We start from the raw sequence: 13,456 nt of genomic DNA on the forward strand, positions 1-13,456 counted from the left end.
GTGTCTTGGAGATTGTATTTAGAGCTTTGGCCATTTTTGGTATAGCACTGAGACAATGCACTATAAGGAACTGTGCATGGGAATAAAATCAGTTTGGTGAGCTGTTTTGACCAGTTTTCTACACCTTTGCTGAGGATGTCATGGGTGGAATTCTTTGATAGGCATTGCTGTCTATTGTACCCATGTAACAGAGGCTGTTCTAGGTGCTGGAAATATGCAGTAAGTGATACAGGTAATGTTCCTGCCCTCATGTAGATTATATTTTGATATGGTGACAGGAATAAGTTAACAAATAAATAATGTCAGTTCTGTGAGGGCACATATTGTCATCTGTCTAGTTCACTGTTATACCTGTGGTGCCTGGAATATAGCAGCACCATCAGTCTTTGTGAATGGATGTAATTTCAGAAATAAATGCTAGAAAGTAGTAGAATAAGGGAAGAGAGTGGTACTAGTGGACTATTTTACATAGAATGGGTGGTCTTCCTGTATCCAAAGGCCAGTCTGATGCATAGTGACCTTTACTTGTCCAACAAAGTTTTAAGCCTTGGTTAGAGACACAGCTAAAAGGAGGTAAACATAGGCTTTGGAGTTGGACAGGCTTTGATTTAGCTTCTCTCATCACTACCAGCTCAGTAACTTTGCCCTCTCTAGGGGTTAGGCTCTGCATCTGAAAAAGATGGACAATAACACCTACTTAGAGTTGTTTGAGAGGTTAAATGTGATGAGATGCCATTTAGCACAGGGCCTGGTATACAGGAAGTGTTTCATAAGTGAATCTGAAGGTTTGGGTTCATTCTAGGCTGTGAATTGAGTTCTTAGATCATTCAAAGAACTGAACTAAGTTTGTGAGCTACTGCTAAGTTGAGGCTGACTTCAGAGGAAGAATTAAACCTGATTTGGTTGCAACTGGTCAAGGAACAGCCAAGTTTGCTAACCTAGTCATCTCTGACTTTTTTCTTCAGTCATTGAGAGTCCAGATGATATTTCATTCAATTCAGATGGCAATTCTTTATTTTCCTAACCTTTGCCTTCATAGAAATAAAGACCGAACAGGTGGCACTGTTTCTCCCTTGCTTGTGGATAGTGAAATGCTTTAGAAGGGCACACTTCTTTTGATACTTTGCATTTGAGCAACTGTAGCTTCTAGAATTTGCTTTTCTTTGTGACTTACTCCATAGCAGACAGTCCATTCTTGCTCAGATGGTCTCAAGAAATACTCGTGAACTGAATTGAATAATGGATTTAGTCTCATATTTAAGTGGTGAGATGCATCACTTCGAGGGTTATTAAATTCTCCCACTTTCTCCAGTTTTGAAGCCAGAATTAGTAAGTCAGAGAAGACATTGAGGCAAGTTAAATGTTAGTGAGGCCTCAGATAAGAGTCAGGTGGGGGTGTTGTCAGGGAAAGGCTGCTTGAACACTGAGCTAGAGTGTTTATAAATACTAGGGATAAATAGTTTACCCTTTCACCTTTCCATTCTTTGTGGGGAGGAAGAGCTCTGTGGTTAAGCAGAAGAGACTAAAGAAAGATGAGATCAGGTGAAACAAAAAAAGGAAAAATGTAGTTGGAATGGCCCTGAACAATTCTCTGCAGTGTGCTTAAAATTGTCACTGTGGAAACAGCCTGGTCTTCTTTCTCTGCTGCAAGTTTGACATGTCACTTGTCTGTCTTTGTGGCCTTCTGGGCAGCTAAATTCTAGACATATTTCACTAAGGTCATCTTCTCAACCTTTCCAAAACACAACTTTTTTTCCTTGCAGTTTTCAAACAGATTTTTAAATACTTGCCTGAAAGCCCTCCTTGGACTATTGTGGATTCAGCTGTACATCAACACTAGGTATGGACTGAGGCTTAAATGCTGACCTCAGTTCCATCAGTACAGATCTGGGTAATTTAATAAAATGTGGTTAATACATATCTGGTTAGGAATAATAACCAATGAAATGTTTTGTTCATTCTTTTTGTGGACAAGTGTAAATCTACAAAATGGAATTGGGTCTTTTGAAAAATGACTTATTGTGAATCACAAAAAACCAAAACTATCATCCCAAATCACCAAGGATTCTTGTATCTCAGAACTGGGAGTCTAATTACACAGTCACTGTGTGTGTGTCCAGTTCAAAACAGACCTACGAGGGTATGATGGCAAGTTGTGGTTTCCTAAGAGACAAGCAAATGGATAAATGAATTACGCTATTTCTCTCTATTTCAATGCTATAAAAATACATAAACTGGAACAGAGATAGCAATGTTTATAAACATACTTCTGAAAGCCTGTCACTTAACCCAGTGGGGCAATTCCACACAGATGATAAACAATAGTCTTTATGGGCAAAAATGCCAGAGAAGGGGGGAAAATAAGCTTTCTAAGTAGGATTCAGCTTTGAGGACTGAGTTTAAGACGCTGAGTTTTGCTAATTTGGCAAATTTGGGTTGAGGAGATAATTTTGAATGTGGTCCTTTAAGTCTACACTCTTATACAGTCTCCCCAGAGATTCAATATCATGTGCTCCCAACTATTCTAGGCCCTGGAAAAGCTCCTGGTTCTTGTAGAGGCTTGGGAAAGACTTGTAACCTCAAAGACTACTTTGAACTGCTGTTTGACACACCTGTAAAGTATAGTGAGACTGATAATTTCCCTGCTGGAAAGTCTTTTTTTCTCAAATGCTTGTTATTAGGTTGAGATCATGTATCTATTTTAAATTCCTTAAATAATTTGTAATGTTCATAAATTGTCTTATTCTTTTCTCTTAACAGCTACATTTTCATTATCATTGTTGTTCTTTAAAAACTGATAGATGGATGTTGACCACATGCTGTCCATACAATTCTCTCTGCGTGTAAGTATTTTGAATATAAATTCAAAACAAAGCTTACTTAGAAATAACTTTCCTCTAAGCCACACTTCTGTACATTAACTTACCTCTAACTCTATATACATAAGCTGAATAAGCTTAAGCCATTTTTTAAAAATTAATTTTTGTCAAAGCGGTATACAGATTTAAAAACCAGACATAAGCACTTTCAATTCTCTTCTCTATTCTAAAATTTACCTCATTGACTGCATAATACACATCTCGAGTCATCATTTTAAAACATTAGGTACTAATTTCCTGTTATGTTAAGTGAGGAGTTACCTTTCAATCATTTCTTTTCTTCACTTCTCTCTTGATATAGCTATTATTATTTTTTGTTGTTAAAGCTGTATGTAAAAATTTTTTTGACTTATTTAAAATTTTCATGACTTTTATACTACTTTCTAGGCGATTTCTCCAACTTTGTTGTTAATCTATTGTAATTTAAATTTTCTCTATCACAGTTGTCATTTTTTAGAGCCCTATTATTATTTGATAGTTGCTTTTTCATTTTGAAAAGAAGAGTAACAAACAATGTAATGTCTACATCTGAGAAGAGATTTAGATACATATTTGAAAAGAAAGGGAGTAAAATGACTATAACTCAAAAAATAAAAAAAAAAAAAGAAAAGAAAAGAAAGAGAGTCAGAATTCAGAAGGATAAAGAGGAATATGTCATTGAGGCAGAAAGAAGGTAAGAATTTTGTTGCTTCCTGTGAAAATGTTGGCATTCTAATAGCTGACAGTCCCAAGTTCTTAGAAAATACATGCTTTCAGTGCTGGCCTTTACTTGGAGGCTTTTAGCCACTAGAAGTGTCTCTACCTTGAGATGATGGGGAAAATAAAACCTCCAATGACTCGTTCTCCTAAATTCTGGACAGTGGTTTAATTTCATCATCACCTGGTCCATATACCATGACTTTTTACTCAATTATATGTAGAAATTCACTTAAATGATTTCCAGTTGAATTATCAGTTCTGCCTCCTGTTATTTAATCTTTAATACAAACACTCATGTATTTTCACATGTTCTTTTTTTTTTTTTTTTAATGGGAATAGAAAGAAGTTTATTAGGAGTATGCTGTCATAGACAACAGCAGGCCACACAGACCAGAGGTGCCTGTGTGAGCACCAAGGGCCAGTTATTGGGGCCTTCTATAAGGTCGGGTCACAAGGTGCCTGATCGGCTGGTGCACAAGTCTCTGGTTGTAGGTGAGGTAAGAGGTTTAGGGTCTGTGAAGGGCGATAGGGTTTATAACTCTGATAAAGTAGGCATCACCTGGCCTATTAGTTATTTGTTAGGGGAAATACGCCCAGTGGAGAATGTCAGACATCTGAGAGCCCAGGAATGGGGGTCGTTGGACTTTGAAGGACATCACTTGGCCCAGCATTCCCCCGGGGCAGACTGGCAGTGACAAATCTTTGAAACGAGGGTCTCATATTCCTTATCGACTTCCTGCTGAACTGTGGGTGTTGCACTGTCCCTGCCTATCATGCCAATCTGTCCCGGGTTATGGGGCCCCGGCAGCCTTTAAGGTGGGAGCAGAAGGAGACCCCCAGCAGCATCCAAGGGCTGCATCACCAGGATGTTGGCTTGGTTCATGGTGGCAATCTTGGTAGGAGGGGTGTATTTGTTCCTAAGTTCTTGGACCTCAAAGAGAGACAGTCATTTTTGTGAGAGAGGAATACAACACAGAAATGTATACCAAGATGAAGCTAAACCCAGTAAAAACAAGAAATTTGAGAATGTCTGAAAAGAAAGACCTTATCCCTTCAGGTATCTAGGAAAAGGCGTTAGAGAAACAGTCAGACACCTGTTTAGTGATGAATTTGCTGTAAGCTTTGACATACCTGGCTCATCAGGGATTTAAGTACAGCGCTCAGTATGTATAACTGAATGGGCGGGATGCTAAAAGCCATGTAGTTTTGTAAGACAGCTCTCCTTAATGGTCAAGTAGATGTCACCTTTAATGATTTTATTGCCTTTCTAGATGAGGAGATGCAAGAATTTGGGTTTATAAAATCTTTTCCTGAAAATATCTAACTATCTGAAGGCCTGTTTTGCCAATAAAGCTGCTGGGTTCAGTGTCTCCAGAGAATAGACACCAATTCTGTAGGGGTGGGGATGGGTTGGTCACCCATTGCTCTAGGTAGAGGGGCACACCTGGGTCCTAATTGCTTTTCTTTTTTTTTTAGACAATCTCTCTTTTTTTTTAATTGAAGTATAGTTGACTTACAATGTTGTTGGTTCATACATAGTGATTCAGATATACATATATATGTGTTCTTTTCCATTGTAGGTCATTATAAGCCATTGAATATAGTTCCCTGTGCTATGCAGTAGGACCTTGCTGTTTATCTGTTTTGTTCATAGTTTGTATCTGCTAGTCCCAAACTACTAATTTATCCCTGCCCCTCTCATTCCCCTTTGCTAACCATAAGTTTATTTTTTATGTCTATGAGTCTGTTTATGTTTTGTAAATATATTTGTGCCCTTTTATTAGATTCCACATGTAAGTGATATATATCTGTCTTTCTCTGACTTATTAGTGTGACATCTCTAGGTCCATCCATGTGTCTGCAAATGGCATTATTTCATTCTTTTTATGGCTGAATAGTATTCCATTGTATTTATGTACCACAACTTTATCTAGTCATCTGTTGATGGACATTTAGGTTGCCTCCATGTCTTGGCTATTGTAAATAGTACTGCTGTGAACATTGGGGTGCATGTATCTTTTCAAATTAGAGTTTTCTCTGGATATATGCCTAGGAGTGGGATTGTTGGATCACATTAGCCAATCTCTCTCTTTTTTTTTTTTTTTTTTTTTTTGGCTCTGTATCTTGCCTCTTACTTTCCTAAGGGTCTCTAATTCCTGAGCATTTCTAGAATTACGGGTGTCATTGCTCATTTCTCAGCAGAATCACTGCCTCCAGGCACTTAGGTATCAGTGTATCCTCCACTAAGCTATTACTTCTCTGTCAGCTTTCAGTCTTCCAAAATTATGTTAAGCTCTCTTGTCTTTGTGGGTTTATGCAACGCTTAGCCAGGGGTCAAGTTTGCTATTTTGTGCAACTGAGATTGTAATTACTCTGAAAAATGCTAAAAAGCCATGTGAACTGCCTTTCCTTATATGACTTGTTTCTCCTTGATATGTATTTTGCAAATACAGCTCTTAATTTAATGTACAGTTATGATAAAAAAATTAATGTATGCAATTGATTTCTTTCTTTTTTCCCTTAAAAGTATCAAATTTACTAAGGTATTATTTATCTACATAATACGCACCCTTTAAAAAATTAATTAATTACTTTTTATTGAAATATAGTTAATATACATGCTCATTTCTTCATGAGTGTTCCCTGACTGCTCTTGGGTCAGGAATAAAGCTATAAAAAACTATCAGTAGTATTCTTTTGAAACTTGCTGAAGTTAACATTTCTGCTTCACTTGTGGTTGTTCCCGTGGAGACACCATAGTAACTGTAACTGCTGGCAGGGTTTGGAAGTTTCTACGTTGACTTCCTTTTATGGCAGTTTGCTCTTTCACACACTCTCCTTCTTATTCTTTTGCGGCAAATGGAATACCAGCAAGTCAGACTGATTTATATTATGGACAACCTAAATTTGGACGTATTTTTTTAAAAAGGGACAAAATTCAAGATCGGTTTCCTTTAGTAACAGGAGTAAACATTTATAAAATTCCTAACTGTTTCTATAATTCCAGGAGATGGAACTGGTACCTTCTAACGGTTTACAGTGATTTTTTTTTTTTAAGTTGTTTCAAGTTTATTTATTTATTTATTATTAAAGTATAGTTGATTTACAATATTATTTAAGTTTCAGGTATGCAACAGAGTGTTTCACAATTTCTAAAGGTTATATTCCATTTGTAATTATTATAAAATATTGGCTATATTCCCTCTGCTGTACAATATATCCTTCTGCCTTATTTATTTTATACATAGTAGTTTGCACCTCTTAATCCTCTACCCTTCTCTTGCCCCTCCCCCTTCCTTCTTCCCACTGGTAACCACTAGCTTGTCTTTTATATCTGTGAGTATATTTCTTTTCTGTTGTATTCACTAATTTATTTTATTTTCCAGATTCTACATATGTGATATCATGGTTTAAGGTTGTTTTACTGAAGGTACTGAAAGGACTGCATGCATTTTCTTATCGTAAGAGACCAAATGGGATGAGATGAAATAACGGTTTTAAGAAGGGGTCCCTAGTCAGAGGCCCACTGTAGGCCACATGACTTCTCTTATGTGATCTCATTTACTTTCTTTCTCCAAATGACCACTGAGGGAGCTGTGAACCCTGTACAGATATGAACTTGGAGCCTTTGTGTTTAGTTGGGGCAGAGCCAGGGCGGGAACCCAGGGCCCATGCACTTTCCTGTGGGCCAGTTTTCCTAGCTTAGGTCCTGTATATCCTGTGCTTTGCTTCCAGGTTAGTGAGAACCAGTGTAGCACTGTAGGTAAGCATGGATTCTGCAGCCACACTACCTGCATTCAAATATCATTGCATCATGTACCAGTTGAGCCCTGTGCCTCAGTTTCTCTTATCTGTAAAGCGAAGAAAATGATAGTCACTATGGGAATTAGTATTGTAAAACACCTAGTAAATATTATACAAGTGTTTACTAAACAGTAGGTAAATTCTATTGGACTTCTTGTCCTCCTACTGTGCTTAGTACTTACAGGAAAGCAGATATTATCTTTAGGCTTTCCCATAAGGAAGAGCTCTATGGAAATAGAGATGTCTGTAGATGTGAGTTTCCCTTCTTACATGGAAGATTTGGGCCAGACAGGTGATACACTTTAAGTAAAATGTCACTTAGCAGTGCCAATCCTGAAATGGATGTTCTTAAGCAAAATCTAAGTGCTTGTAAGACTTATATATCTTTGAATAGCTACATAGAGCTTTAATAAGGGTGAAAAATTCCAGTGGTTGAACTGGAATAATCAGATGAAGAATGGTAAAATAATCAAATTATATTTTGTCTTTATAAAGTGAGGGGGCTGAGCTAGACGATGCCAAATACATGTGACCTCTATAATCATTAAGTGTCTCAGCTCAGTTGGCTAACTCACACCTGGAATGTAGATGCTGATGTACTTAGATTTAAGATGGAATGATAGAACAGATGCAAATCCTCTGGTGTCATTTGCCTAATTAAATTTCCAAAGGCTGCATGAAAACAACCGTAAGATTACAGAGATCTTTGGTTACAGCTTTGTATCCTTTTGTCCACAGGCCCTTGTAACCTCTTATCCCTATGTTGAGTAAATCAGTGACCTTGGTGCCATACTGCACCTCAGAGGTTACTATTTAAATAAAGGAGTTAAGGCAAGTACTGTTATCACTTGTGGGCAGGTCACCTGTGCAGGATGTTATCCTCATCCAGAGCAGACTCAGGCACAGCACGTCTTTTTCAGAATACCAACAATTCCACATGGGTTGGGGAATTGAATAATGTCAACAATTAAAGATTAACCTTTGCTTGCTTGTAGAAACGACAAAGTAAAGGAGCTAAAAGAGTTCATAGCCTGAGGGGTAAACAGACTGCAAAGGTTAGTGTTTCTCAATCTGGGAGACAGTTTTATATCAGTCTGAGAAAAGCATCTGGAATAATTTTAATCAAGCACTCTGGGCTTATGCTAGACTTCCAGTGGCTCATCCACATGGTGGATGGGTAAAGAACACTGATTGGAGAATCAGTGGTTTCTGAAGAGGCAGCTGTTGAAGGTTCCCTTGCCAGGCAATTGTCTGGTAATTGGCTTGATTAATGAGATTATGCAGTGGAAAAGCATACAAAGCTGAGGCTGCTAAGCTGAGGAGAAAAAGCTCATTTTCCCCCTTGTACTATAGAGCAATTACCTAGAGGAGTGGAGAAACATTGGGGTGCCCAGCTGACCTTCAATGACATCAGATTAGTTGCTAATTTTAGGAAGCATTTGATTAGTATTTGGGAGTTATATTCAGGAATTTCTTCATTTGCCACCCCCCAACCCCGGGAAGATCCTGTTGAAGTGATATGTTTGTGTTTAGTTTTCCAAGTACTATTGACCCTTAAACAACTCAGAGGTTAGGGGCGCCTGACCTTACACACAGTCAAAAATCCGCCTGTAACTTATAGTCTGTCCTCTGTATATGCATTTCCTCTGAATCTGTGATTCCACATCTGTGGGCTGTTTCAGTCAACCCTGGATCATGTAGTACTGAAGTATTTACTATTGAAAAAAATTCACATATAAATGGACCTATGCAGTTCAAACCCATGTTGTTCAAGGGTCAACTGTAGTTGGAATTCTTGACAATAAAACCCAGCAGAATGCTGCTGCTTGTAGTAGTTCTTAATTGAGTATCTATTGCATGGAAAAAGAAAAGAGGCAATATTATGTATTGGTTAAGAGCTGCACCCTGAAATGAAACTCCTGGGTGTGATTCCTTACTGTACGATTTACAAGCTTTGTGATTTTGAGTAAATTAACCTTTCTAGGCCTCAGTTTTCTCATTTATAAAATGAAAATAGCAAGTGCTTCATCCATGTCAGCTGCTGTTAACAGTGTTGTTGTTGTTGTTGATTTCGTTAGCTGACCAGTGACTCTGGGAAGAGTGCAAGGTCTGTTGTACCCATACATTGGCCCCTTTGTGGGCCCTTCTCACATCAGGTGGGAGGTGTGAGATGAGAGAGTGAGCCGAATATCCTAGTGGCCTGAGACACCTTCCCTCTGTAACTTCCATTTTCCTCTCCAGCAGCAGCTTTCCAATGAGTACAGGTGACTTCAGTTCATTCTTTGTCATGGATTTTTTTGTTTTGTTTTGTTTTATTACCTACAAAATCAAGGTTTTCTGGCTTACCATTGTGAACTGATAAAACTTACTGACTTTTTTCCATTACCGTGGGCTGTTAGCAAAGAAATCTGACCTGTCACAAACAGGAACTTGCCCCAACATTCTTGCAATCTCCCTGACCAGGGCAATGCTTAGTCTTAAGATGGTGCTAGAGAGGAGCAGGGAGTCAGGAGTTATATCCCTGGCTTGAGAAGAAAAAGACTAAAGAGAAAAGCCTGAGACTGGGCATTTACAGAGCAGCTCAGCTTGGTTGAAACTTGGCTTTGTTTAACGCCCAACTTCTCAGGAGATTTTCCTCGGCTGAGTGGGCTTGGTGGGGCACTGGCTTGAGAGTGTTGCTTAGCAACAGGATTTTGTGGCACCCGATTCTCAAGGAGTCAAGCCACTCATCCCCTGCCTGCCCTCCACCCACCCTCAGCTACCATCCTGAGCCTCCTATTAGACAATCAAGTGTGTGCCGGAGGGAGGGACCAGAGAGAGGGGGCGAAGTTTAATCATTGAACTAAGCAGCCTGGAAGTATTTAATCTGTAGCACCTAGTTCCCCGGAGGTCTCTGGCTTGAGCTGGAAGTGGGCAGCGCTCTGGAGACGTGGGAGTAAACACTGCACAGAAGTCTCTGCTCATCTCAGAAGAAACCAAACTTGGGAAAAATGTTTGCGGTACACCTGATGGCATTTTACTTCACCAAACTGAAGGAAGATCAGATCAAGAAGGTAAGGACTCACCAAGCTGAGAGATCTAGGTTCAGTCTTCACTGATAGAGCTCACCAATCCTGTGCCTAGGTGCAAAAGGACTTAAGAGAGCTTATTAGGAAAGATGCAAGAAGCACAGGGGCAGTACAGGGCTCATAGAGGAGGAGGGGGAAGAGGAAGTAAATCTCCCACAGGCTGGGCGTACTGTCCTGAGCTTTGAATTTCACCTGGACTTCCCGGCAGATATCAGACAGGAAGGGGACGAGGAAAAAGTCTTTAGAAAGCTTGATGACGATTGTGTTTGATGTGAGGGATATTTGAGGGGAAAGGCTACAAAGGAGAGGAGAGTCATTTTTAAAGAAAACGTGAGAACTTTTAAAGTAATTCACGATTTTTCACGTGCTTGAAAGAATATAAATATGGACACCAAGAGGGATGTGAGCTTTCACATACAATAATCAAAATGTGTATTATTGGCACGTGCTGTTTGCGAATGGTGTGCCCTTAATGATGTGCATTATTTCACCACTTTGCCCAAGAAATCTGTCTATAAAATTCATTCTAAGGTGGGCTGGTGATAAGTTGCCAAGACTCAACTGGGGGCCCTCAACATTGAGGAAGGCAGGAGCCCTGCCTGCCACTGTAGCCACACCAGCTACCAGTGGCAGGGCCCTGGGCACTGGCCTCCCTCAATTTATAGATAACAGTAGGTGGATTTAGCCAAGATTACACAAGTATTTAAGGTGGAGTGAGGATTAAACTCGTCTCTAACTCCTTCCCAGTATCCTTTCCATTGTGTCTTTTTTATTTTTATTTTTAATTTTAATTTTGTTTTTATTGTGTCTTGATGCCTCTTGGCTTTTCAGACTGAAAGAAAGAAAGCATGACCCCTGGGACCCCTACTTTGCTGGGTGAGATAAACTCCCACTACATTCATTAGAGAGAGTTCATTAGAGTTGGGTTACAGTAGCAAATCTTAAAATACTGTAAGTCAATCAGAGTTAAGCTGTCTTAATTTTCATTTGTTGATTAGATTCACAGACCCCTCTACTGACTTCCTAAGGAAAAGTTCTATACAGCATTGCTTAAGACCTCTTAGTAAAGAAGCAACCTGCATGGTGTCTCCCCAGTCCCGAAGGGGGAGTCTTTGCAAACTTTACACCTTTGGTTCTGCAGATTAGTTTCATATCCTTGCCCCTTTGTGGTGGTTAACCTTCAGATACACCCTAGAATCAAGCTGGACATGTTTGTCCACCAGCCCAGGTGCACGTCCAGGAGGCAGGATACACAGCCTCCTCTGATCTGTTTCAGGTCCTTGTGGGAGGAGGGTCAGCCTTTGTCAAGGCTTGGAGTTGACCCCTCCGTCTCCCCAGGGAAAGCAAGAAAGCTCCTGAGAGTGAGCTGAGCAGGAGTAGTCTGGAGCAGTACGCAGCCACCTTGAGTGAGTGACCTAGCCAGGGAGGCTGGTTTATGAGTTGCTGGGATGAGTCACACGTTCTGAGAACACCAACTCATTCACTTCTACTTATGGTGAAAGCACACCTGGTCAAAAGGCATGAGCTCTTCCTCTGTCCCGCTCAGGTAGCCAGTCCCCTCCTTAGTTTCTGTGCTTCCTGACTCCAGAGTTGTCAAGATCCTGGGCCCCACTTGCCTGTGAGGGTTACTATTTAGATTCTGGAACAGTTTTTTAAAACCTCCCTATACCAACATCAAAACAAAAGCAAAACAAAACAAGAAGGAAGGAAAGAAGAAAAAGAGAAAGAAAAAGAAAAAGAAAGGAGAAACTACCTCTACAGCTTCTTTTCCAATTCCATATGTTGACATTATTTGACCTATTGATAACATTGGGCTGAGTCTGGTCACTGACCTGCAGGTTGTCCATTCATAAAAGAAGGACTGGTTAGATTTTCCCTTGTGTGCTTTTTACAGTTTAATAAGTCAACATTATGAAAAGTGGAAATGTTACCTTTAATCCCACCCACCTCTTTCACAAACACTGACATATTTACCATGTGGAAGCCCTTGTAGTCTTTTTTTAATCCTGGATGTTTTTATAGTTATATTGTATGTACAATTCAGAATCTTATATCCTTCACCTATTGTTGTATTGTAACCACTGGTGTACATTTCTCCATAATTATTTTAATATCTTTCTAATATTCAGTCAACTTGAACAATTTACCTTTTCCCTCTTGTTGGGCATTTAGCCACTTTCATTTTTAACAATGAAGGTATTGCTGAGATAAACATTGGTATGTATTTAATGTACTTTGTCTTTGGGATTATTTCTCAAGGGTAGATTTCCAGAAGTGAAATCACTGGGTCAAAGAGTTGAGCCATTTTATGACTTGATTCATTATATGGGACCTTTGGACTAAGTAATCTCTTAAGTCCCTTCTGGCTCCCACATTCACACACAGTACTCATTCATGCCGTAATTCAGCAGCTCTAAGCTCACATTTTTGATTCTACTCTTCCTACATTAACTGTGATGCTTGTTGGCTCTTTTGTTTAGAAGATATCCCATGTTATGGTTTGTGAGTCACTCCAAAAGTAGGCATGGTTTTCTACAACTCAAGTACCCTCCCCTGCACCTGCAACTTGTGTGCCTTGTGAGGCCAATAGGCCTCAAATCACCTGTTTGGATTTAAAACGCAACCTTTTTGTCCCAACCTATGTGTCATTCTTCCCTTCTAGCTACTGTTCCAGGTGTTGTGGAAGATAGAAAGGCTAGACAAGAAACCTATACTAAGGTGACATTTTTGTCTGACATAACTTTAACTTATTGCAACAGCAGGAGTAGTAATCCAAAGTCCTGAATGACTCTGTTAAACTACAACTCACAGACGACCCCAGAAGGGCCTCAAAACCATTACTTCCCTTTACGAGGGATGGTGCTATGGATGCCTCGAGAAGTTCTTTATACTCTGGGGCTGAGCAAAAATGAGCAGTACGTTTATGGGCACTGTGTGGGGGGCCTTGGGGTGATAAAGGAGCAAGTTTAGTTCCCGTGTAGCGTATCTCACCCTTCCCCAAGCCCC

At 39.6% G+C, this 13,456-nt stretch overlaps 1 protein-coding gene across 4 annotated transcripts in view; it reads left to right on the forward strand.

Annotated features, from left to right (window-relative positions):
* The first annotated feature begins 33 nt into the window (after window positions 1-33).
* HKDC1 (hexokinase domain containing 1) overlaps window positions 34-13,456 on the forward strand; it is a 48,116-nt gene continuing 34,693 nt past the window's right edge. For 3 of the 4 annotated variants that reach the window (XM_074374115.1, XM_074374118.1, XM_074374117.1), the window contains exon 1: window positions 34-10,435. In XM_074374115.1, coding sequence (XP_074230216.1) covers window positions 10,373-10,435 — 63 coding nt within the window. In that variant the 5' untranslated portion in view covers window positions 34-10,372. The remainder of the gene's footprint in view (window positions 10,436-13,456) is intronic. The other variant, XM_074374116.1, reaches the window with a different exon arrangement.

Source organism: Camelus bactrianus, chromosome 11 (assembly GCF_048773025.1).
Source record: "Camelus bactrianus isolate YW-2024 breed Bactrian camel chromosome 11, ASM4877302v1, whole genome shotgun sequence".
In the NCBI taxonomy this organism is placed as follows: Eukaryota; Metazoa; Chordata; class Mammalia; order Artiodactyla; family Camelidae; genus Camelus; species Camelus bactrianus.